This window comes from Equus przewalskii, chromosome 4 (genome assembly GCF_037783145.1).
Source record: "Equus przewalskii isolate Varuska chromosome 4, EquPr2, whole genome shotgun sequence".
Classification (NCBI taxonomy): Eukaryota; Metazoa; Chordata; class Mammalia; order Perissodactyla; family Equidae; genus Equus; species Equus przewalskii.
Window position 1 is genome coordinate 20,307,972 of NC_091834.1, and position 26,675 is coordinate 20,334,646.

Below are 26,675 nucleotides of genomic sequence, written 5' to 3' on the forward strand. Positions count from 1 at the left end.
AAATATAAATTTTAATGTAAGTGAAAACTTAGATTCTAATGAAAGAACACATAATGGGCAAAAGGGAGGAGGGGAAATTTCTAATTAATAATATAACACTCTCCTGCTTAGCAATATCACCACCATTAGATTTCCTTCAGTAGATGTCTCTATTTTAACCTTTTCTTTCTTGGCTGAGGAAGATTTGCCCTGAGCTAACATCTGCTGCTAATCTTCCTCTTTTTGTTTGTGAGCTGCTGCCACAGCATAGCCACTGACAGACGAGTGGTATAGGTCCATGCCAGGGAATTGAACCAGAGCCACCGAAGTGGAGTGTGCCAAACTTAACCATTAGGCAACTGGGACTGACCCTTAACATATTTTTAACAATTTCTTTTTTATTTTGGGGAGAAAGATTGTCCCTGAGCTAACATCTGTGTCAGTCTTCCTCTATTTTGCATACAGGACACCGAAACAGCATGGCTTGATGGGTGGTAAGTCCATGCCCAGGATCCGAACCTGTGAACCCCAGGCCACCAAAGCAGAGCACACGAACTTAACCACTATGCCACCAGGCCGGCCCCTTTAATAATTTTTGTAAAGCACGTTTTTGGGTAAATTGGTGTGACATTTTTGGTGAGGAATATGGCAGCTTCTAAAGCCTTGGGAAAAACCATAATTTTGATCAAATAATTCCAGTGCTTGAAATTGTTCCTAAGGACCTAGTAACAGACATAAGATTAATTAATTAGTTAATTTTTAAAATGTACCAGTAACTATCATAAAGAATGTAAGGTAGATAACCCAAATGTTTAACACTAGGATATTGCTAGCATATATATGCATATATTTGAATTCCTCTCAAAGGAATTGTATTTCACTTATTTGTGTTATATGTACATATGTGTATGTGTGTGTATGTATATATATATATATATATTATACATGTATATATAGGGAGAGAGATAATATATAATGACCTGAAGAAATGTTCATAATATATGAAGTGAAAAATAAATTTACAAATCAGTGTCCACAACAAAATCTTAATTTTGTTCAAAATAAATAAATGTAAATGTGTGAAGAGAAAGGGTCTAAAATGATATAAACCAAAATGTTAAATGTATTTTTCTTTAACTTTTATTTGTCATTTTAGACTCTCCTATGATTATCAAATATTGTAAAGTGATTAATATCCTTATAATGAAAACATTGATACAATAATTTTAAAAATAAACTTTTTCTTAATAATACACCATTGTTTTAATTTTCATTTCCAGTTTAGCTTCCAGCTGTGATGAAGAAGCCTGGAGCAAACTAACAGTTCCAGAACAAACAGCTGGAAAATTCAAACCATATCAGTGTGAAGGAATCAAAGAGCTGCAGAGGCAGCCAAGAATTGAGGAGCCAGGATCCAAGAGCGAAGGGAAACTCACTAGTGAATCTGACATTCTGTCCACTACTTTCCCCTCAGGGCCTGTGCTGATTCTTAAGCCACCCTGGGCTGAGAGGCTATGATGTGTGGTGGACAGTCTGGTGTAGAGGCCCAGAAGTCAGCGGGGCTTTTGAGAACCTCCCAGGGCAGGAGACACATTGGAGTTTGAGGCTGCCATGGCAGCAAGGACTTGAGAGGCCAAGATCCCAGCAGGAAAGGAAATTCAGAGAATTGCACTGGATGTACTGCACTACACTGCCCATCAAGGTATTTTCTGCTTCTTATGCTGAGAAAGAAAGAGGCCACGAAGAAAAGCAAAAAAAGAGATGAAAAGCTGAGCAGAATGTTCAGCAGTCGGATGAAGCAGGAAGACAGAAATTGGAGTCTAGACCTACCAATGACAAGGGGACCTGGAAAACACCCAACTCTCAGACGGGCAACATGACAGGAGTGGGAGCAAAGCAGAGGCAGGCAGAGTTAGAGTCAGAGCGCAACTGTGTGCAAGCTCAGACCTTCGTTGGCTTGAAGGAGTGGCTCATTTCTTTAGCTTCCTGCCAGAAGCTAGGGTGAGTCCTCTCCAGAGAAAAATAACATAACTGGAAGTCTCTATAACTTTTCATACACTACGTTTGACATTGAAAAAAATACCAGCTACATCAAGAAACAGAACTAGAAGAACAAGAGAAACAAACAAAAAGAAAATAGATGCACAGGGTCTACAGATATTGGAGTTAGAAGACGATGTACTTTAAAATAATTATGATTAATATGTTCAATAAAATAGATGGAAAGATGGAAAATTTCACCAGAGAACAAGCATCTATTAAAGCAATCAAATGAAAATTCTAAAATCAAAATTGTTAATATTTATTATTCCTTACAAATAAAGGGGAAATTTAGACATTTTCAGATGAAGAAAAACTAAGAAAATTTCTCACCAACAGACCTCCCTAATAATGGCTAAAGAAAATTATCTAGACTGAAAGCAAATGATAAAAAAAGGAATCTTGGAACATTGAGAAAGAAGAATGAAGAATGAAAACAAAAATATGAGTAAGTACCATTGACTTTCCTTCTCTTCAGTATTTTAATTTATGTTTGATGGCTGAAGCAAAAAGTATAACACTGTCTGATGTGGTTCTCTGTAAGTAGAAGTGATATTTAAAACAATTATAAATGGGAGAGGGTAAAGGAACTAAGGAAGGTAATGTGTCTATTTTTTATTCAAATTGGTAAGATGATGACACTGGTAGACTTTGATAAGTCATATGTATATAATATAATAATTAGAGTAACCACTGAAAAAGCTATAGAGATATACCAAAAAGAAAATCTATAGATAAACCCAAATAAAATTCTAAAGAATGTTCAAGTAGCCAGCAGGAAGGAAGGAAAAAGAAAACGGAGAAAGAAAAAACAGAACAAACAGAAAAATTTTTAAATGGTAGACTTAGGCCTAACATACCAAATATTACACTAAATATAAGTGGTCTAAATACATCAATTTACTTCAAATATAATGATATAGGTAGTTTGAAAGTAAAAGAATTGAAAAAACATATCACACAAACATTAATCAAAAAAAGTAGAGGTTATATTAAATCAGATAAAGTAGACTTCAGAGCAAAGAATATTATCAGAGCAGAAAAGGCCACTAATTAATAATAGAGTCAATCAAGATGACCTATTAATCCTAAGTGTGTATGCACCAAACAAAAGGGCTGCAAAATTTATGAATCCAAAATTTATAGAATTGAAAGGAGAAATAGATAAATCCACAATTATAGTCAAATACTTTAATATTCCTCTCTCAACAATTGACGGACATCTAGACAGAAAATCAGCAAGGACATAGAAGAACTCAACAAGACCATCAACCAGGAAGATCTAATAGACATTTGTGGAACACTCCACCCCACTACAGAATACACATTCTTTTTAAGTATCCATGGATCATATACCAAGACAGGCCATATCCTGGGCCATAAAAAGTCCTCAACAAATTTTTAATAATTGAATTCACATAGAATGTGTTCTACGACCACAATGGACTAAAACGAGAAATCAATGGTGGAAATATAATAAGAAAATCTGCAAACACTTGGAAATAAAACACTTCTAGATAACTGTGGGTCAGTATAATGGGAAAACTTCCAAACACTTGGAAATTAAATCATGTACTTCAAGGTAACCCATGGGTCAAAGAGGAATCCTCAAGAGAAATTTTTTTTTCCTTTTTCTCCCCAAAGCCCCCCAGTACATAGTTGTATATTCTTTGTTGTAGGGCCATCTAGTTGTGGCATGTGGGATGCTGCCTCAGCATGGCCTGATGAGCAGTGCCATGTCTGCGCCCAGGACACGAACCAACGAAACACTGGGCTGCCTGCAGCAGAGCGTGCGAACTCAACCACTCGGCCATGGGGTCAGCCCCAAGAGAAATTTTTAAATGTATTTGAACTAAATGAAAATGAAAATAAAATATATCAAAATGTGTGGACCACAGCTAAAAAAGTGCCAACATGGAAATCTGTAGCACTTATTACTTACGTTAGAAAAGAAAAAAGTCTCAAATCAATAATCTGAGCCTCCAGAAATTAGGAAAGGAAGAAAATAAACCCAAAGAAAGTAGACAAAAAGAAATAATAAAGATAAGAACAGAAATAAATTAAATTTTTTAAAAAGTAGAAAAAAATCAATGAAAGTAAAAGTTGGTTCTTTATAAAGATCAAAACACTATTAAGACTCACAAAGAAATAAAGATAAAAGAGAAAAGAGACAAATATTAGGAACAAATGGAGATATCAGTACGAACGCTGCACATCAAAAGGATAGTAAAAGAGTACTATAAACAGCTCTATCCAAAATTGTTGACAACTTGCATGAAATGGACCAGCCATTCAAAAATTGCAACCTTCCACAACAAACCCAATGTGAAACAGATAATTTGAATAGACCCATACCTATTAAGGAAATTAAATTGACCATTTAAAACTCTCCCAAGAAATATATCTCCAAGCCCAGATAATTTCACTGATGAATAATACCAGATGTTTAAAGAAGAATTAACAACAATTCTAGACAATCTCTTCCAGAAAACAGAAGAGGAAGGAAGTGCTTCCTAAGTCATTTTATGAAGCCAGTACTAAATCAAAACCAGATCAAGTGAGTAAAAAGGGAAAATAGTAAACCAATATCACTCACAAATATAGAAGCAAAAATCCTTAAAATATTAGCAATTAAAATCCAGCAATATATATAAGGAACCATATGCTACAAATGAGTGAGATTTATTCCAGGGATGCAAGGCTGGTTCAACATTTGAAATTCAATCAATGTAATCTACCTTATTAACAGACTAAAAAAGAAAACCACATGATCGTATCAATTGATGCAGAAAAAATCATTTGAAAAGATTCAATACCTATTCATGATAAAAATTCTGAGAATTTTAGGAATAGAGGAAACTTTCTCAACTTGATAAAGAACATCGATAAAAAACCTACAACTAACATCATACTTAATGATGAAAAACTAATCACATTTGCCTTAAGATTGAGAACAGGTAAGAATGTTCACTCTCACCACTGCTATTCGACATGGTATTAGAAATTCTAGCCAGCGCAAGAAGGCAAGTAAAGGAAAGGAAAGAAAATGCATTACAGATCAGAAAGGAAAAAATAAAACTGTACCTATTTGCATATGACATGATTGTTTACATAGAAAACCCCAACGAATCCATAAAAAGAATTCTTAGAACGAGTAAGTGAATTGAGCAAGGTTACAGAATATAAGATCAACATACAAAAATTAATTGTATTTCAATAAGCTACAATAAACACATGGACACCAAAATTAAACATACAATAGCATTTACAGTTGTTCAAAACAAAGAAATATGCAGGTGTAAATCTAATAAAGCATGCACAGGCTTGTATGTTCAAAGAAATCAAACTAGATTTAAACAAGTTTGAGAGTTGAATGTTCCAGGAGGGGGTCTAATCTTATGGGGGGTGCACCCTTTTGTGAGTTTTAACTCCAGAAGCTCTGACAGATTATCACAGTGAAGATTGGAGGCAAAGGCCCCCATGCTTCTGGCAGGGAAGGGGGCAAGTAGAAACTTTGAAATAGGCCCAAAGCATTTGGTTCTTCTTAACAAGGCCTCCCCTCAAAAGAACTATCTGTCAGATCCTAACCTACTGAGGATTTACTAAACGCTCACCAATCTGAGAGAAGGGTTGCCTTCAAGGTAGGGGAGGGGAAATACCCAATTCCAGTCCTTGTAAACCTTTCTGTCTCACCTTAGGGAATGGGTGAGGGGACTGAGAAGCACTGGTGAAGGTCACAGCCCAGGAGCACAGCCCGTCAAAAGACTGAGAAATAATCACAGGACTATAGAACACTTCCCCTCACACACATTTTACCACCACATCAACAGGGCTCTTGAACGATCACAAGGGAATACAACTGAAAAAATTGCACATCAAAGACCTTATTTAAGAAAAAGACTCTATGGAACCCCAAAGACAATAGGGGAGATACAAACAAAGATACTAAAGACAATTTTAACCTCTGACATCTATAGCTATAACAGACAGTAAACACAGCCTTCTTCTAGACAGATAAACATGAAACCTCACACTAACAGCTATTTATCTCAATGCCTTTTACCCAGCACATCATGTATAGCTTTCAACAAAAAATTAAAAAGCATACTAAACGACAAAACATACAGCTTGAAGAAACAGAGCAAAGACCTGAACCAGACTCTTAGGTTGAAGAGATATTGGAATTATCAAGCCAGGAATTTTAAAAAACTATAACTAATATACTGAAATCTCTAACAGAAAGGATGGAGAACATGCAAGAAAAGATGGGTAATGTAAGAAGAGAGATGGAAACCCCAAGAAAGAATAAAAAAGAAATTCTAGAAATAAAAAACACTCTAACAGAAATAAAGAATGCCTTTGATGGATACATCAATAGACAGGGACATGGCTGAAAAACGAATCAGTGAGCTTGAAAAAATGGTAAAAGAAACTTCCAAAACTGAAATGCAAAGAGAAGAATGAAAAAGAGAGAACAGAATATCCAAGAATTGTAGGACAAACACAAATGGTGTAACATAGCCATAACAGAAATATCAGAAGGGGAATAAAGAGAGACAGGAAAGAAAATATATTTAAAGCAATAATGACTGAGAATTTCTTAAAATTAGTGAAAGACATCAATTCACAAATTCAGGAAGCTCAGAAAATACCAAGGAGGATAAATAACAAAAAATGTACAACATGGCATATCATATTCAAGCTGCGGAAAATGAAAAACAAAGAAAAAGTCTTCAAAGAGGCTAGAGGAAAAAAACACCTTACGTACAGAGGAGCAGGGCTAAGAATTACAGTGAGCTTCTCTAAAAATCATGCAGCCAAAAAGAAAGTGGAGAGAAGTATTTAAAATGCTGAAAGCAAAAACCCACCAACCTAGAATTCAGTATTCAGTGGCATTATGCTTCAAAAGTGAAGAAGAAATAAAGACTTTCTTAGATAGACAAAAACCCAGGGAACTTTTCATCTATGGATTTGCTTTCCAACAAATGTTAAAAGAAGCAATTCAGAAGGAAAGAAAATTATATAGGTCAGACATTTGCATCTATATAATGAAAGGAAGAGCATTGGAGAAGGAATAAGTAAAGATAAAACAAGATATTTTATTGTTCTTATTCTTAACTGATCTAACAGATAATCATTTGTTCAAAATAATATTAACAGTATATTCTGGGATTGTCACTTGTAAATAAGTGAAATAAATGACAGCAATGTTATAAGAGATGGGCAGGAGGAACTGGGGATACTGTGTTATAAGGTACTTGTACTACCCATGAAGTGGTAGAGGGCTATTTGAAAGAGGACATGGATTGGTTGTAAATGTACTGCAAACTCAAAAGCAACCACTAAAGAAAGTGAAAAAAAAAAGAGTCTAATTGATATACCAAGGGAGGGAGAAAAAATGGTATTACATAAACTGCTCAGTTAAAACAAGAGAAGGCAGAAGATCAAAAGAGGAAACAAAGAACAAGGAAAACAAATAGAAACCAACAAATATCGTAGATATTAATCCCACTATATCAATAATCACGTTAAACGTGAATGGTCTAAATAGACTAATTAAAAGCCAGAGGCTGTCATAATGGATTAAAAAAACAGGACTCAACTATATTTTTTTAAATAATAAATCCACTTTAAATATAAAGACACAGACAGTGCTATATCAGTTTCAGACAAAGCAGATTTCAGATCAACAAAAATTATCAGGAGCATTAAGAGTCAATTGATGATAAAGGAGTCAATTGTCTAAGGAGACATAAAATCCCTTAATGTGTATGCACCTGACAACAGATCATCGAAATACAGTCATGCATCACTTAACGATGGAGATATGTTCTGAGAAATGCATCTTCAGGTGATTTCATCATTGTGCAAACATCATGGACTGTACTTACACAAACCTAGGTGGTAAGCCTACTACACAGATAAGCTGGGTAGTACTAATCTTATGGGACCACCATCATATATGTGGTCCATCGCTGACAAAAATGTCATTAAGTGGTTTATGACTGTACATGAAACAAAAACTGAGGGAACTTTGCAGACAAATAGATGAATCTACTATTATAGTTCAGAGACTTCAACATTCCTCTATCAGTAATTGGTAGATCCAGCTGACAGAAAATCAGGGAGCCTACACTAAAACTGAACAGTACCACCAATCAAAAGGATCTAAGTGACATCTATAAAATACTTCATCCAATGAGAGGAGAATATATATTCTTTTCCAGCTCACATGGAACATTCACCAAGATAGACTACATTCTGAGTCATAAAACACACACCAACAAACTTAAAAGAGTAAAAATTACACACAATATGCTCTTAGATCACAATGGAATTAAATTAGAAATCAATAACAGAAAGATCGCTAGAAAACCCCAAAATATTTACAGATAAAATAATCCACTTCTAAATAACATATTTGTCAAACAAAGAAATCTCAAGAAAAATTTTAAAAATATTTTGAACAAAAGTGAAAATACGACATCAAAATTTGTAGGATGCAGTGAAAGTAGTGCTTAGAGAGAAATTATAGCATTGAATGCATATATCAGGAAAGGAAGAAAATCTAAAATTTCTCATGTAAGCTTCCACTTTAGGAAACTAGAAAAAGAAGAACCAATGAAATCCAAAGTAAGTAGAAGAAAAGAAATAATTAGAATTAGAGCAAAAATCAATGAAATTGAAAACATGAAATCAATAGAGAAAATCAATGAAACCAAAAGGTCTTTCTTTGAAAAGATCAGTAAAATTGATAAACCTCTAACCAGGTTAAAGAAAAAAGAGAGAAGACGCAAATTACTAGTATAAAAAATAAAAGAAGGGACATCACTACTGATCTCATGGACATTAAAAGGATAATAAAGGAATATTATGAACAACTCTATGCCCACAAATTTGATAACCTGAATGAAATGGACCAATTCCTTGAAAAACACAATCTACAAAAACTCACACAAAGAAAAACAGGTAATCTCAAAAGGTCTATGCTGTGGTCTGAATGTTTTTGTCTCCCCTCCCCTAAATTCATGTGTTGAAAACCTAATGCCCAAGGTGATAGTATTAGGAAGTGGGGCCTTTGGGAGGTGCTTAGGTCATGAGACTAGAACCCTCATGAATGGGATTAGTGCTTTTATAAAAGAGACCCCACAGAGCTCCCCAGAGCCTTCTGTCATATAAAGACACAGCAAGAATTCAGCAGTCTGCAATTGGAAGAGGACTCTCATCAGAACCTAACCGCGTTGGCATTCTGCTCTTGGACTTCCAGCCTCCAGAGCTGTGGGAAACAAATTTCTGTTGTTTATAAGCTGCTTAGTCTTTGGTATTTTGTTATAGCAGCCTGAATGGACTAAGACAGCCTATACCTACTTAAAGAAATTGGGTCAATAAAATAATAACCTTCCAAAGCAGAAAGCAACAAGCCCAATTGAGTTCACTGGTGAAATCTACCAAACTCTTAAGAAAGAAATTACATTACAAGAAAGAAACTATAGACAACTATCACTCATGAATATAGACGCAAAAATCCTCAACAAAATGTTAGCAAATTAAATCCAACGATGTATAAAAAATTTACACATCACAACCAAATGAGATTTATTCCTGCTATGCAAGGCTCATTCAACACTGAAAATCAATTACTATAATCTATCATATCACAAGGTGAAAGAAGAAAAATCACATGATCATATTCATAGATATGGAAAAAGTATTGACAAAATCCAACATCTATTCGTGATAAAAACTCTTAGCAAAGTAAGACTACTTTTATTCAATTTGATAAAGAATATCTATTAAAAACATTATATTTAATAGTGAGAAACTAGAAGCTTTCCTACTAAGATTAAGAGCAAGACAAAGATGTTTGCTTTGACTATTCCTATTCAACATCATTCTGAAATTCTAGCTAAGGCAATAAGACAAGAAAAGGAAATAAAATATATATAGGCTGGCAGGAAAGAAATAAAACTGACTTTGTTTGAAGATGACATGATTATCTATGTAGAAATCCCAAAGAATAAACCAAGAAAAAAGAATCAAAACCAAAAACCTCCTGGAACTAATAAGCAATTATAACAAGTTAAAGGATAAAAGTTTAATATACAAAAGTCAATTGCTTTCTTATATTTCAGCAATGAAAAGTCGAAGTTTAAAATTAAAAACACAATACCATGTACATTATCATCAAAGACTTAAATACTTAGGTATAAATCTAACAAAATATGAATAAGATCGATATGAGGAAACGTATAAAACTGATGAGAGAAGTCAAAAAAAGATCGAATATATAGAAAGATATTTCATATATATGGATAAAAACCCTCAATACTGTCAAGATGTCAGTTCTTCCCAACTTGACTTATAAATTCAATGCAATCTCATTAAAAATTTCAGCAAGTTATATAATGGAAATTGACAAACTAAGTCTAAAGTTGATATGGAGAAGCAAAAGATCCAGAAGAGCCAAGACAATTTTGAAAGAGAATAACAAAGTCAAGAAACTGACACTATCCAACTTCAAAACTCACTAAAAAGATACAATAATCAAGACAATGTGGTATTGGCAAAAGAATAGACAAACAGATCAACAGAACAGAATAGAGAGTCTAGAAATAGACCCATACAAATATAGTCAACTGATCTTTAACAGAGGAGCAAAGGCAATTCAATGAAGAAAAGATAGTCTTTTCAACAAATAATGCTGGAGTAACTGGACATCCACATAGAAAAAAAATGAATCTGAAAACAGACCTTACATGTTTGACAATTAAGTCAAAATGGATCATAGACCTAAATGTAAAATGCAAAACTATAAAACTCCTAGAAATTTTATACGAGAAAATCTAGATCACCTTGAGTTTGGCCATGAATTTTTAGGCACAACACCAAAGGAATAATCCATGAAAGAAAAAACTGATAAGATGGACTTCCTTAAAGTTAAAAACTTCTGCTCTGCGAAAAACACTTCGGAGAATGAAACAAGCCACAGGAGAAACTATTTGTAAAACATATCTCTTCATAAAGGACTGGTATCCAAACTATACAAAGTACTCTTAAAACTCAAGAATAATAAAAAACAAACAATCCAATTAAAAAGTTGCATAACATAACATAACATAAAAGAGCATAACAGACATCTCACCAAAGAAGATACTCAAATAGCATGTAATCATATGAAAAGATCCTCAACGTCATATGTCATTAGGGAATTGCAAATTAAAATATTAACATACCAATATATACTTACTAGAACAGCCAAAATCCCAAAGAGTAACAACACCAAATGCTGGTGAGAATGTAGGATAACAGAAGCCATCATTCGTTGTTTGTGGAAATGCAAAATGGCACAGTCACTTTGGAAAAAATTTGGCAGTTTCTTATAAAACTAAACATACTCTTACCACATGATCCATCAATTGCATTCCTTGGTACTTACCCAAATGAGTTGAAAATTTATGTGCACACAAAAACCTGCACATAAATGTTTAAAGCATTTTTTTAATAAGTGTCAAAATTTGGAAGCAATCAAGATGTCCTTCAATAGGTGGTCTTTGAATAAATTGTGGTACATCCAGACGATGGAATACTATTCAGTGATACAAAAGGAGCTATAAAGGCTCTAAAAGATATGGACAAATCCTAAATGCATATTGCTAAATGAAAGAAGCCAATACAAATAGCCTACATACCATATGATTCTAACTATAAAACATTCTGGAAAAAAACTATGAAGACAGTAAAAAGATCAGTGATTGCCAGGGGCTAGGCTGGAGGGATGGAGGGAGCAATAGTTGGAGTACAGGGGATTTCTACAGCAGTGAAACTATTCTGTATGATACTGAAATGGTGTATACATGTTATTCGACATTTGTCAAAACTCATAGTAAGTACGCCACAAAAAGTGCACCCTAATATAAACTGTGGGCTTTAGGTAATAACACTGTATCAATATTGGTGCACCAATTATAACAAATGTACCACACCAATGTAAGATGCTAACAATAGGGGAAACTGAAGGCTACAAAGGAGGAAGTATACAGGAACTCGGTACTTTCTGCTCATCTTTCTGTAAACCTCAAACCGCTCTAAAAAGTAAAGCCTATTAATTTAAAAATAATGCATCCATCCATTTAGAAAATGAGCAAAAATCATGAAGATTCATTTCACTGAAGAGCATATATGGTTGGCAAAAAAGCACATGGAAAGATGTTCAATATCATTAGTCATCAGGGAAATTGAAAATTAAGACTATGAGGAGATATCACTACAGACCTAACAAAACATCTAAAATTAAAAAATAGTGACAAAACCAAATGCTAGTGAGGATGCAAAGAACTTGAGTTTCTCACTCATTGCTAGTGGAAATGTAAATGGTACAGCCACTCTGGAAAACAGTTTGGTAGTTTCTTTAAAAAGTAAACATACAACTACCCTATGAGCCTCAAGTGCACTATAGGGCTTTATCTCAAAGAAATGAAAACACGTCCACTCAAATATCTGTACATGGATGTTCTTGGAAGATTTATTTGTAATAAGCCAGAAGCTGGAAACAACTACAACATCCTTCAATAGGTAAATGGTTAAACAAACTATGGTACAGATAATGTGGAACCAAATCTCTGTGGGACAGCAAAAAAAAAAAAAGACGAACCAACTATTGACATACATGGCAACTTGGAAGGATCTCAAGGGCATTATGCTGAGTGAAAAAAGCCTATCTCTAAAGGCCATTTGCTGTATGATTCAATTTATATAATGTTCTCAAAATGACAAAAGTGTAGAGAATACAATTTAGTGGTTGCCAGGGGTTAGGAATGGTGAGAGAGGAGAAGGGTGGGAGTGACCACGGAGGGGTAGCATGAGGGAGGTCTCTGGGTGATGGAGCAGTTCTATGCCCCGACTACAGTGGTGGTTACATGAATCCACACATGTAATCAGTGACATAAGACCATCCAAACACATTGTACCAGAATCAGTTCTCTGGATCTGTTATTAGACTATACCTATGGAAGATGCAACAACTGGGGGAAACTGGGTGAAGGGCACAAGGACGTCTTTGCACTAGTTGTGTAATTTCCTTAAATTAACAATTATTTCAAAATAAAAAGTTGAAACTTTTCAAGGTTTAAAATTAATAGCATGATATATTCATTTATCAGTTGGACGTGGCTAAAGGGAGAATTGGTAAATTGTAAATAGGTCAGACTGAGCATGGAGATTTAAAAAAAATGGGTGGAAAATATGTAAAAGAGCATAAGAGAGATTTTTCCCTCAGTGGAAAGACTTAACATGTGTAATCAGAGTCTCAGAATGAGAGGAGAGAGAAAACGGGCAGAAGGAAACTTCAAAAAGATAATGGATGAGAATTTTCCAAAACCAATGAGAGATAACAAATCACAGATTCAAGAAGTTCTGCAAAACCCAAGCACAAAGAAAGCAATTCTATTGCATCATAGTAAAACTGCCTAAAAGCAAATGCTACACGCAGCCAGGGGAAAAAGTCACATTGCCACATTATCTTCATCAAAGCAACACTAAGACTGACAACTGACACGGTGACAGAAATCATGGAAGAAAGAAGTGAATGGACTTATATATTTAAAGTGCCCAAAGAAAATAGCTTCCGCCCTAGAATTCCACACCAGGCAAAACTGTCTTTCAAAAGTGAAGGCAAAGCAAAGACATTTTCAGAAATACAAGAACTGAGATAATTAAATCAGAATGTAAAAGAAATTCTAAAGGGAGTTTTTCAGGTGGAAGAAAATGATCTCAGATGAAAATAAGAAAATGCAGAAAGGAATGAAGGTCAATGGAAAGAGAAATAGCTAGGTTCATCTAAACAAATATTTGCTGAATAAAATAACAATAGAGTCTCATGGAGTTTTAAATATATGTAAATTAAAATGTACGACAATAATAACACAAAAGGTGAGAGGGAGGCATAAAAATAAAAGAATACAAAACTATATGCTAAAAACGAAGAAAATGGAATAATATAAACATTTGATTAATCTAAGAAAAGGCAAGAAAGCAGAGAAAAGCAATCATCTAAGAAGTGGGCCAGAGAGAAAACAAATAGTAAGATGGTAGATACGCATTTAAATGGATCAGAAATTACCTTCAGTGTAAATGGACAAAACAGAGAAAACTGTCATGCTGAATTTATACACAAATAATTTTTAAAAAACCAGCAACAACCATACGCTGCTTACAAGAGACACGCCTTAAATATGAGAGAACAGTAAGGTTGAAAGTAAAAGAGTGGAAAAAATATATCATGCAAATGCTAACAAATTGAACACTGGTGTAATTACAGCAGAGTCAGTCAAAGCAGAAGCCTGGTTAGAGGTGAAGGCATTTCGTAACAGCCAATGGGTCATTCACCAGGAAGAAACGGCAAATCCAAATCCGGATGTACCAAGTCACTGAGCTTCAACATATGTTAAATAAAACTCAACAGATACAAAAGAAGAAATAGACACATCTACAACATAGTATGAGGCTCTAACATACCTCTCTCAGGGACTCATTTGTATTTCTTTCGTTATTAGAGGAATGGAATTTGTTTTATGTTCTTATTTTTTTTTGTGATTGAATTTGGAACCAACTCTTTATATATTTTGTGTATTTTCCTACTGGAATGTTGTCTTTTTGCTTATTGATCCTTAAGCCTTCTTTTTAAGATTTAGTTTATAATATAGCTCGTATTTCATTGCCAGCATCTGTCTTTTAACCTTGTTTATGAGTTTTGTAATTTTTATAAAATAAAATATTCTCATCATTTGATGTGATGTCTCCTCCATTGCCTTCATTCTTCAACCTAAAAGAGTGTGTCTCAATATATTTATTTTTCCCTAGACAGGATATTCTTGTGAGTCTTAAAATTGGCAATATAGGTTCAAAAGATTTTACTTCAATTAAATAGAATCATTCCAAATTGTGGTGAAATTGTATGTGGAAATTACAAGGGTAATCTTTCTTTCTGCCTGGAATGATCTTCCTTCTAAATCTTTATTTATTTGACAAATATTTATTGAGCTTCCGCTAAGTGTCAGGCACAGCTTCCAGAAGCTGAGAATAAAGCTGTGACTAAATGGACCCTTCCTTCCTGTAGCTCACATTCTGGAGGGAAGAGGGAGATAGCAAACAAACATAAAAATAAATATGTGTGTCAGGTGTAATACATGCAACCGAGAAAAATAAGCAGTGAGGGGTGACTGAGACAGACGTCGGGGTAAGGTGACAGCTCAGCCTGGCTCCACTGGCTGATGCCTGCCGCACCCGCCAAAATGACTTGGCCAGCATCCGTTCTACGTGCAGCCTCTGAAAATTCTCGCTCCTTCTATGTGACAGTTATTTGCTTATACTCCTGATTCCTATGGGAACGCCTTGAATCTGGACCAAATTTTGTATAAAATTGTACCCTCCATGCCTTCCTCAGTCACATGTTAGATAGTCAATAAATGATCAGTAATCTGAATTGACCAAAACAATTTTTTGGAGGAAAAAAACTTTGCCTCAAAGATTAATCATAAGTAAATATAGTGGCTGTTATTAACATGTGGCTCATAAAGTCTCTCAAACCTAGAATGCTCTAACAGCTAGGAAACGCCCAGATGCTGAAAGGTGTCCATCTGGGCAGTGTTTCTCAACCCTGGACGCATACGAGGATCTTGAAGTTGCTGTGAAACATTTCCAGCCTGGCTCCATCCCTAGAAATTCTGGTAAAATTAAACTGGATCAAGGCCTGGGCTTCAGTATTTTTTTCACAGCTCCTCAAGTGACTACAAAGTGCAGCCCGGTGAACCCCCAGGGCTAGTGCTATGATCACACATTTTAACGGCCGTCACACATGACGTGTCAGTCGCAGACACCACACACTGCCGTGGCCACCCCAGATATGACCAGTCCCAGTCCTAGCTGCAATGCCAGTTATTTCTTCCCCACTGGAAAATGCCTATCTGTGCACAAGAAAATCAGGCGCTATTTGGCTAGTTAGATATTTTAGCTCTAATTAGTCACTGCTAATGATGAGTCTTAGCAGCTACTGAGAACACTGGTCTGGGCAGCGACGCCTTCCATTTTATTTTTCATTCAGTTCACTCATCAGTCATATACTCCTCATGGCACAAAGTGCTGTCAATGGGCCATCATAAGGTGCCACTTCTAACGGGAAGCAGAACCCTCTAGGATGGGGTTCTCTGCCTCCTTCTTTCTGAGATTAACACGAGCAGGAGGGAAAATAAATGGAGTCTTCCTGCAGCCTTCCTCAAGGAGAGGCAGGCTGACAGTGTAATTACCGCCTGGCCTGTGACCACCAAGGCAGCCTGGGAAGTGGCCCTGGCACCCCCGCCCCACCCCAGGCCCACGGCTCCATTTGCAGCAAGTGCTGTTGAACTTACAAAGAAAGGAATCAGGCCAGCTGCCTTGTCTCTCTCCAGGGCCTCCTGCAGGGCAGAAGCACGCATGGCAAACTTGCCATCTGAAGGGATGGCTTTCAATTTCACTCCACCAATTAGTCCTGCTCTTTCCACCGAGGAGTGTGCCTAGAAAGAAAGCAGCAGAGTTTGTCTCGTGCAGGCGTGCTCCATGCAGTAGCTATAAGCCCCTGGCTCTGCAGTGAGCTCCCACCACTTCAAGCTGGCAGCTCCTTTCATTCCACAATGGAGAGAGAACGGCTCTCCTTTCCTCCCTCTCCCCATACCTTCTCTTCTGGAGTTGTTTCAGGTCGTGTGGAATCTTGCTTTCCAGTTTAATGAATCAGACACTTAGAAGATAAAGTGCTGGGTCAATGTTGGTGATGTTTCTCATTCATTAGTTTGACTTGAGAGCAAGCAGTGAGGTCTTGGAAGGCATACCCCAGAAGTGGAGTTAGAATACCTGCCTTCATATCTGGGCCCTGCCTCTCACTGCGGGGCCTTGGGCAGTGTGGTGGCTAAGCTTAGCAATCAGATGCTCAGTAAATAGTGTCTGGAGAAAGGAAGCCAAGACATGGCATGTTTGTTGGATGGCAGACCCCTCCTCTCTGAGGGACTCCCGGGAAAGCCAAGTCTTATTGAAGTCGCCGCCCTCTGCCCTGCAGCACCACCATCACTGTCTCATGATTGGTCCTGTCCTGGGGCCTCACTGCTGCTGCTGCGGTGCAGCTCCCAAACAGCAACCTCTGGGAGGGAGGCGGGCCCAGTGAGAAGCACAGGCTTTGGAACCATGTGGGCCTGGGTGGACTGCAGCCCTTTCCCTGTGACCCTAGCAGGCTACCAGAGGGAACCTCCATGCCTCCTGTGCACAATGAGACAACAAGCAATGCCCACTTCAAAGCTTAGTTGTGAAAATGATAAATAACGATGTGGAATCCTAGTACAGTGCCTGGCGTAGAGGGAACTAAATAAGCTACTATTCTTCTTCTTCTCCTGTGAGGCTCTAGAATCACCTATGAAGCTCTTGACAGCTCTAGGAAGCTATTCTTTTCATGAACTTTGTGCGTTGTCTTTAACTTCAGATGATGACTGAGATGATCAGGTTATAAATGTATAGCCAACACCTTGACCCTATGCGTCCTGGGGTTAATGCTGGCCTGAAATGTAGTTTCAATACAGGATTAGGCAATTGGAGGTAAGAAGTCTCAGGAAGGCTGGTGTGGCAGTGGACAGGGGCCTGGGGAGCAGTGACAACAGGGGTTGTCACTAAAGCCACTGGTGTTTTGAATTGTCCAGGAGAGACGGTTCTCTCATGGAGAAAGCATCTGCTTCCTGGAGTAGAAGCTTTTTGTGTCCTGCCCAGGTCCCCTTGGTGTGGCCTAGGTGTCCACTCCCAGTTCTGACAGATGTTGGCTGATCATGGCTTCCAGCTGGCCCCTTCTCTGCAGAGCTGCCTTCTGCACCCACCCCTGCAGGACTGACTATGCATATGTACAAAAGCCTGTCTCATTGCCTTGAGGAGGGGCAGCTCTGTGCTCTGTGGTGGTTCATGCACCAGTGGAGCCCCCATGGGCCAGGCTACAGCAAGACGTTCTCAGTTCTCAGAGACCACATCCTTATTTGTTCCTTCCCTGCCTCATCTTGCTTCCCTAACTCCTACAGGTTTCCCCAGAGGGCCCCCCTCAGTGAACAGTGTGCACCTAAAGCGCTGCATCTGGCCTTGCCCCTGAGGAAACTGACTGGAGGGCCACAGAGGAATTACACCCTGGAGCCCAAGGCCATCCACTGGATGTCATGAATTCACCTAACTCCTGTGCACCTGGAACAGTCCTAGCCATGCACCCTCCTTGGGAGAATCGAGAAAACATCACAAATTACTTTTTCTAGGGCTAAATTCCCTCCCAGAAACCACATCTGGAAAGGATACACTCTAACATTCATAGCAACTTATCTCAACACATATTTACTGAGTACGACAGGTGCATTTTTTTGTCTCCTCATGTCATTCTGGGAAACAGGGCAGTATAAATATAAATGAATAATTTTCTTCATGTATAGGTAGTGCTAACACGTGGAGTTAGAAAACACACAGAGAGATATAATCCTCCTGAGTAAGCATTGAAATACGGGTACTGTATTTGTTTCAGGCTACCTATCGTTATTAACTAGAACAAAGCTGCCACAGTTGAAATGCCTGGCTTAAGAAATTCATTAAAGATACATATATCAGCAAAGCTGGATCAGCTATTCCCTGTGGAATCCAAAATCTTGAGGGTGGTGCACGGTAAACTTTTGTGCCCTCTTGACTAGAATTTCCCTCATGGGGTTACTTTCTGCATCTGCTCAGTTCTCTTCCCTTCTGTTCCTTCTCACACAATTCTGTTTGTTTTTTAATCTTTTTGAATGGGCTGGCCATTGAAGTCACACTACAGGCTCCTATTTGCAGAATTCTCTAAACCTTACAAAGCACCTGCATATCCCTTGTCTTAGTCCTGTCACTAGCTGGCAGAGCAGCAACACCAAGGGGTAGGGGCTTTTGTCCCTGTTTGTTGGGGAAAAAAAAAAAGCTCAGAGAGTTTATGTGATTTGCCTGAGATCACAAAACTCAAAATAGCAGAGCTGGGCTATGAGCCCAGGTCTTTGAGAGCCTTGTCCAGTGTCTCGGCCATGCTACTCCGGAGGTGGCCCAGCTGACCTCAGTGTAAGCCAGAGCAGGTGGCACTGGCAACAGAGCCAGTCCCGGTGATCTCGCACCACAGTTATTTTCTTTTCAGCTTGATTTACTAAGTCCTCGCCTGCAGCCCACACCTTCTCTTTAGCACAGGGCTCTGTCTAGGTGATACCAGAGGAACTCCTCCTGGATTTGAAATGAGGCTGCACGGTTTTATTCTGTTTTGATTTGACGTAAAGCAAAACACTTTGATCTTGGAGGCTCGGTGGGGCTTCGGGCCAACACACTCACCTGATCGGAGGAGTAGGCCACCAGCTTCTCCATGATAGCGGCTTGTGTCAGCCCCGGGGAGGCGGCCTGCAGGCGGCGCGTCACTTTGGTCCGAGCGGCCAGCAGGGCCACCAGAGTGGCTTCACTGGCACTTCCCTAAATCAAAGAAAAAGTTGAAATGAGTTTCAAATACAGCAAAGGAATCCATATCTAAACTGGTTGGGAGACGCATTATTGGGTCTGCATATATTTCTTTAACGATGAATCTGAAATTGCAAAATTTGCTCTCCTGTGCATGGGAAACATCTGAAACCTGTGGCTGCCACCTCAGCTCTGATTATTATTTCAACATTGCTTTGTCTATTTCAGATAACAGAATAGCCATCATTTATGAGCACTTACTGGGTACTAGGTATGGTGAGAACTGCTTTGCAGGCATTTTCCCATGCAATCCTCACAGCCTGGCCTACGAGGTGCTGCTCCTGTGTCCATCAGAAGAGGAGACAGAGCCCAGGGTACCAGCATCTAAGCCTAGCTGTGTGCATAGCAACTTGAACAAAAAAATTTATATTTGTTTATAAACGGGTTACTTTTTCCTCAAGACCCAGGAATTGCCTTGGAGGATTTCCCTCAATCACTAACGTTATAAGGTGAATTGTGTCCTCCCAAATTTCATATGTTGAAGTCCTAACCCCTATTACCTCAGAATGTGACCATATTTGGAGATAAGATCTTTAAAGAGATCATTAAGCTAAAATGAGGTCTTTAGAGTTGGCCCTAATCCAGTCTGGCTGGTGTCCTTGGAAGGAGAGATGAGGACACAGACATGCCTGTACACAGAGGAGAGGCCACCAAGGACACAGTGAGGAGATGGCCATCTGTACTTAAGGTGAGAGGCCTCAGGAGAAATCAACCCTGCTGCCACCTTGATCTGGGACTTCCACCCTCCAGAGGTATGAGAGAATAAACGTCTCTGTTTAAGCCCCCTAATCTGTGGTATTTTGTTATGACAGCCCTGGGACACCAATACAACTAACGTCAAAAACTTATTTTGGCAAAGTAGTAAAGAATAGTGCAAACTTCACTCCTCTGAGGTTGGGAGTGGGTGAAGGATAATATGACTTTAGCACCAACCATGTTATCCCATTTAATTTGCAAAATAATCCTGTTTTTAAACTTTTCATCTTCAGCTGGGAAACTGATGCTCAGAGAAGTTAACTAATTTGCCCCAAATCAGCAGCTAGTGAGTGGCAGGGTGAAGAGTGAGCCCACGTGTGTCTCTTCAGGCTGCCTGGGGCTCCCTTACCCCCTTCTCCCTGCTCATGACCTCAAAGTCAAGTAAATCCTAGAAGAAACCCATCAACCGAACAGTATTAACATTAGAGAGAAAAAATAAAAGGTAGATTTTTGTTGACTATGGGAAAGAAATTTTAGAGTTTTACAGGAAAATAGACAATAAAATAATTGAGGAGGTCAACCTCTTTCGCTAACATTCCATCCTCGCTCCATTGATCCTGACTTATTTTATTTTACTGTTTCAATGCCTTTACTTATTCTATTTAGCCAACTCATATCCTTTGGGAAGACGAAAAATCTAAAGATAAATGCATTTACTCATAGTTCTGTAGCTCTAACGCATGGACTCAAATATATATATATATATAATCTTAATTCAGCCTCTAAAATGGGTTTTATACTTCTTCAAAACCATTTACAATTATTACAATAGCAATTGTTTTAGATACGGTTTTATAACAAATGGCTTTGGATATGGTTAAAGAAATTGGGCTGGCAAAACTAACTCAGCTATCCCGTGAAATCCAAGCTGTGTGAGGGCAGGCACTAGATTTCACACTCCTCCCCTCCAATGTGGCTGCTTTTCTCCTGTTCCCCCGCATCTTGTGTCATGGATCCACCCATCACGCCATTCATTCTCAATGGAAATGCAATGTGAAACACTTATTGAAAGGGGTAGCTCCCAGAATGGGAATCCTTGTTCCCACCTCAACACTCACATGGGATTGTGGCCCCCCTCTCTAAACTCCACCTGCGTCTGAGGCCTTAGAACTCACATTACCCTCAAAATATTCATTCTCTGAACCACATTCTAATGAAAGGCTTTGAATCACCGTGCCAATTCATTATGCGTTTTCCTTTGGACTCTGTCCATGTCCTAAGAGAAAACTCCCCACCTTCAGGCAACAAAGTGATTTAAAAAAAAAAAATGCCCAGTGAAACAAATTGTCAGTGGAGCATCCAGAACTCAGCAGCTCTGAGGCAGACAGCACAGTTTGGCCAACTGGAGCCGGAAGACAAGTCGATTTCTCTGCCCTTTGTTGGAAGCAGATCTTTGGGAGGGAGGAGTAGGAGGTGACTGTTCTTGTGATAAGAGAGCATAATGATACCTTTGCTGTTTCACAGCAGACAAAGGTTGCCATGGCAAGCCCGCTAAGAGGCAGAAGGAAGTGCTGGTGAGACATGCTGGGCTGCTAATGCTGTGAGCAGAAATATCCTTTCATCCGGGTTTTTCAAGTGTCACCCCACAGATGGCAGGAAATTGGCTTTTCTTCCATGAGAGTTTTCAAACCCAATTAAGAGACCACTTTTGTGGCCCCATTTGTCCAGCTCAGAGGCTGATTTGCCATTTGACTCAGATGCCCATCACTGCGCCAACACCTGGCAGCTGTGATTACAGCTCTGAGGGGCTCAGCGTCCAGCTTTGGCCCCACGGCTGTCACCCAGCTCGGGTGCCCTCTGAGTCCTCGCAAATTATGGACAATGAGCTTTGTCAGCTGGGAAGGGGGGCTTCCTGCCTCAAACACAGACACGTTGCCTGCTTTCATTCAGCACACTGAGTAAATTGGGCTCCAAGGGAGTCTGTGTTGAATCCTGGACCAAGAGATGCCAGGATTATTCTCAACCAAATGCTAGGGCTTCCACTGTCTCTGGAAAATGGGCTTGTCTTTAAGGAAAAGATAAATGAAAGATTTAATTCATGGCAGCATGCACACCTCCAGACACTAATCCGCACAAAGGGTCAGAGGTGAGCTGGTGTAACACTCACATGTCCCGTTTGCATTTGTGCTGGCTTTGCCTCTAACTAGCTCATGCTGTTGGGAGTGACATCCAACCTTTTGGGTCCTCCGTTTCCTCATCTACAGAAAAGATCATCAATAATGCAATCAATCCTCATCAATATTTGGAGACTGAAAAATGATAACATATAGAACAAGAAATAAGTCAACACACAGCCTAGCTCAGAGTAGGCATTCAATAAAAAGTAACTATTATTATAATAGACACAACTTACACTATGGGGTATTTGTAAGATCTTTGAGAAGCGTCAAATTAGAGGAAACATCTTGCACTGCTGGAAAGAACTGAATGTGACATTGTTTGAGGTGTAACATCCAATGACCCAGAAACATTCTTTTTATTTTTTTTTGTTTTGATTTTTGGTGGTACATGAATGGGGACTATGGACTTGGCCAGGAAAGCCCAGCAGGAAGCTGATGCTCTTAGATTGCTGCACCTCATCCTAAGTGTCCTCTGAAATGTTATTTATAAGAGAGAAAAACTGAAAAAACATAAGTATCTCATATATTATTTATATAAATTGTGACACATCATAGAAAATCATGCAATAGTAATATTTTCAAAGAATATTCAAATAATGGGAAATGCTCACAATAAAATAGTAACTAAAACACCACACAGAAAATCTGTGGGTATGTATTGTATTATCTCAATTTTTTTTTTTTACACACGGAGACAGACACACACACACACACACACAGGTATTGAAATAACACTGGAGGAAGCATGCCCCAAAGTGTTCCTGAATATTTTCTATTGTCACAATGGACATCCAGTTTTCAGAAGTGGAAAGGGGACAAAACTTTTGTTTAAGTGGAATAACAGAACGAAAATTGACATAGAAGGCAATAAATTGGCAGTGTGAAAAATTGAAACCATGATGTACAGAAAACCATGAGAAAGTTCCCCTAAATATAAAAGACAAAATGACCAAAAAAAAAAAAAGGGTAGGGGGAAATAACAAAAGAAAGCTAGAAATTCTGGAAGAGGTACCAAAACTGTGGAAAACTGAAGCTCCTGATAAACAGAGCAGAACTGGCCCATGAACAATAACTAAGGCATTGGAGAAGAAAAATGTCCCAGGTGAAGAAACACTGAGTCTCAGATTAATCGGGGTTACCAAATGCTGGGGGTGGTGGGGTGTGGGGGGCCGGGGGCAGCCAAAATGAATGGAACAAATGAAAAAAGTTGACCTTGGTAACACGTGTGGAATTACAAAGAAAAAGTGAGTCTGCTGCAAGCATCCAGGCTGGTGAAGAGTTAGGTCACCTCCAGACCTGGAATCAAGTCAAACAGAATAGGAAACCAAAGCGCCTCCTCCAGCACCGCGCTCCTTCTTCCTTACCGCTGCTTTCTCATCTGTCAACAGCTGGCTCTGCTCTTCATCAGAGAAGGATGGCAGCGGCATCCCTGGAGAATCAGGACAAGTGTCCGAGAGATTGGAAAGCTGCCTGACCTCCACGCACACAAGATGCAGTTGACGGGGCACGATGGGGGACCCTGTGCGGCAGCCTCTTTCCTCAAGGCCAGAAGGCTGCATAGACAGCCTATCTTGGTGTGTGGTCTTTGCCAAGGAGGTTGGCGGGCTGCATGACCTCTGACAAGAAGAAAACTGTCCAGGGGAACTGAAACATTTGGCATTTGCTGCTCTGTTTAAGTCCAGTTCACAGCACCATCTTGAAGCTTTGCTTACAACATGGCCAATGTTTCATTTTCATCAGCTCTCTGCTCAGAATCACTGATGTAGGATAGAAAGTGTGATAACCAAAGACTGTGAGGCAGGAGAGGACAGAGGGAATGGTTCTGAGCCTAGTGACACTGGCCTGATGCTCACAGAGAAGTCAGCCATCGGTCATGGCACATGGTCTGTCTATCAAAGTGGGTCTGGGATGGCTGCATCAGAAAGACCTGAGGAGCATGTTAGAATGCATATTCCTGGGCCCACCCAACACCTGTTGAATCTGAATCTCTGGAAAGTCTAGGACCCCCTCCATGACTCTGACACATACTACACGTGGTCAGCACAATAATGGCCCCCAAAGATGTCCAGGTCTTAATCTTGGAACCTGTGAATATTTACCTTACATGGAAAAAAGGACTTGCTGATGTGATATGATTAAGTTAAGAACTTTGAACTTGACACGAGGGATTATTTGGGGTTATCCAGATGGACCCAATCTAATCACATGAGGCCTTACAAGTGGAGAACCTTTCTCATCTGTGGACAGGGGGAGATGCGACCAGGAAAGAAGGGTCAGAATGATGAACACTGCTGACTTTGAAGTTGGAGGAGAGGACCATGGCGAAGGAATGTAGGAAGCATCTAGAAACTAGAAAAGGCAAGGGAAGAGTCTCTTTCCTGGAGCCTTTGAAATGTCAACCTTGATTTTAGCCCAGTAAGACCCATGTCAGATTCCTGACCTACAGAACTGTAAGATGATAGGTTCGTGTTGTTTTAAGCCACAAAATTTGGTACAACAGCAACAGAAAACTGACACGTGGGAGTTTAAAACCCCCTCTGTATGAGTAGTCTCAACACTGGAAAGTGGGAGCTGGCTTCCTAGTTTAGTTTTGCCCCACCCACCAGCCGGGTGATTGCATACAAAGGCATCTATGCCTCAGTGTTCTCATCTGTCAGATGGGCAGAATAATAGCTGCCTTAACAAATTCTCAGAGCATTTGAAAGTTTGATATCTGAAAAAGGAAATCCCTTTTTCCCCCCCAAAGTTAACAGTGCTTTCCAAATGTTATTATCATATACTTGACACGAGAAAAATGATGTCAGGGAGGGTGGTGGGTTCAACAGAGTCCATCTTCCATGCTAGGAACAAAAACCAGCATAAAACCTGTCTTCCTAGTGGAGTTTGTCCTGCAGACTCTGGTGGAACAAATGTTCCATCATGATCGTCATTTGCATCTGTCATGTCTCCTGATGGTTACTGTCAACAGTACATGTCAAATGAAGAGAATTAATTAAATTGGTACACAGAAGAGGCAGCATCTTTAGGCGAACTGTTGGTTCCCATAGATATAGAACTTTCTAGAAGCCATCAAAGCACATGGTCACAGCTGCCACTACTGCCTGAGGATGGCCCTGACTGGTGGTGAAGATCATGGCTCTGCAGGCAGAAAGATGTGGGCTCAGACCCCAGCTCTAGAACTTACCAGCTGGGAACCCATGGGCAAGTTACCTGACTGCTCTGTGCCTTAGTTTTCTCACCTGTAAAATGGGAGTATTTTAATTGAGTGTTGTTGAGAGAATTAAATGAGTTAAAGCCTGGAAAGTGCTTGGGCATGGTGGCTGGCAATGGGGAACACAACAAAAATGTAGTTGTTGTTTTTATTACTACACGCTTGCTGAGTAATAACCACTCTTCTATCTACCACAGAGTGAGTGAGAGGTGGCACCGGGATCCAAATCCACATCCCGAGTTCTCATAATAACTCATCTCTGCTTGTTTTCCAGGAGAAAGGTGAGGATGCAACAAGAAGCACAAGTGTCTCTTTTGTCCACCTACAGCTGTGGTCCCTTTGTGAAAGCCATGCATCCCAGAAAGCTGGACTCTCCGCCCCTCCCTGCCTCACCTGGATCACTCCACCTCCTTCTCCAGCGTTCCCAGCCAAAAATGCCTCTGGCAGCTGAAGCATCTTCCCAAGCCAGTCCATCATCACAGTCTCCAGCTCTGTGCACGCGGGGCTCGCAGCCTGCCGTGGGAGGGAGAAAGGAGTTAAGCACAGGGCAGCTGCCTTCAGCTTCCTACCAGCTTGCGACAAAGGGGTAAGACAAAGAGAATAACTTTGTTACTTCCCGTCACTTAGATTTTATCAATTTAACAAAAGGTTTTAAACATTTTCAAAAGCCCCATCCTTGGGCAGAATTACATGTGATTGTCTGCTTTTCCATCGCAGAGTTCCAGGGAGAAGCAGTGGCAGAGACTGGGTCCACGGCAGCAGGCCCCTCCCTCCCAGCAGCTCTAAGACATCCCTGAGGGCCACTCAGGGCAGACTGGTGCTGACAGCTTGGCACACAGGAGATTCCTCTTCTTTCCCACACTTGGAGAACAGAGGGAACCATACTCCGCAGATCCCAGATCGGCCACAGGACGTGATATGCTCTCTGTGTACAAAGCTCTACTGGTTCCCACATCTCTGCTGGTGACCTTGTGTCCTCCACCTGCAGACTTGGATCCCTGGGGATGTCA

The 26,675-nt window shown here is 39.4% G+C and overlaps 1 protein-coding gene across 5 annotated transcripts in view; it reads right to left on the reverse strand.

The window, feature by feature from the left end:
• DDC (dopa decarboxylase) overlaps positions 1 to 26,675 on the reverse strand; it is a 90,207-nt gene that overhangs the window by 42,169 nt on the left and 21,363 nt on the right. For all 5 annotated transcript variants that reach the window (XM_070615602.1, XM_070615606.1, XM_070615603.1 and 2 more), the window contains exons 4-6: positions 26,059 to 26,178; positions 19,399 to 19,533; positions 16,422 to 16,565 (exon numbers count right to left, since the gene is read on the reverse strand). In XM_070615602.1, coding sequence (XP_070471703.1) covers positions 16,422 to 16,565; positions 19,399 to 19,533; positions 26,059 to 26,178 — 399 coding nt within the window. The remainder of the gene's footprint in view (positions 1 to 16,421; positions 16,566 to 19,398; positions 19,534 to 26,058; positions 26,179 to 26,675) is intronic.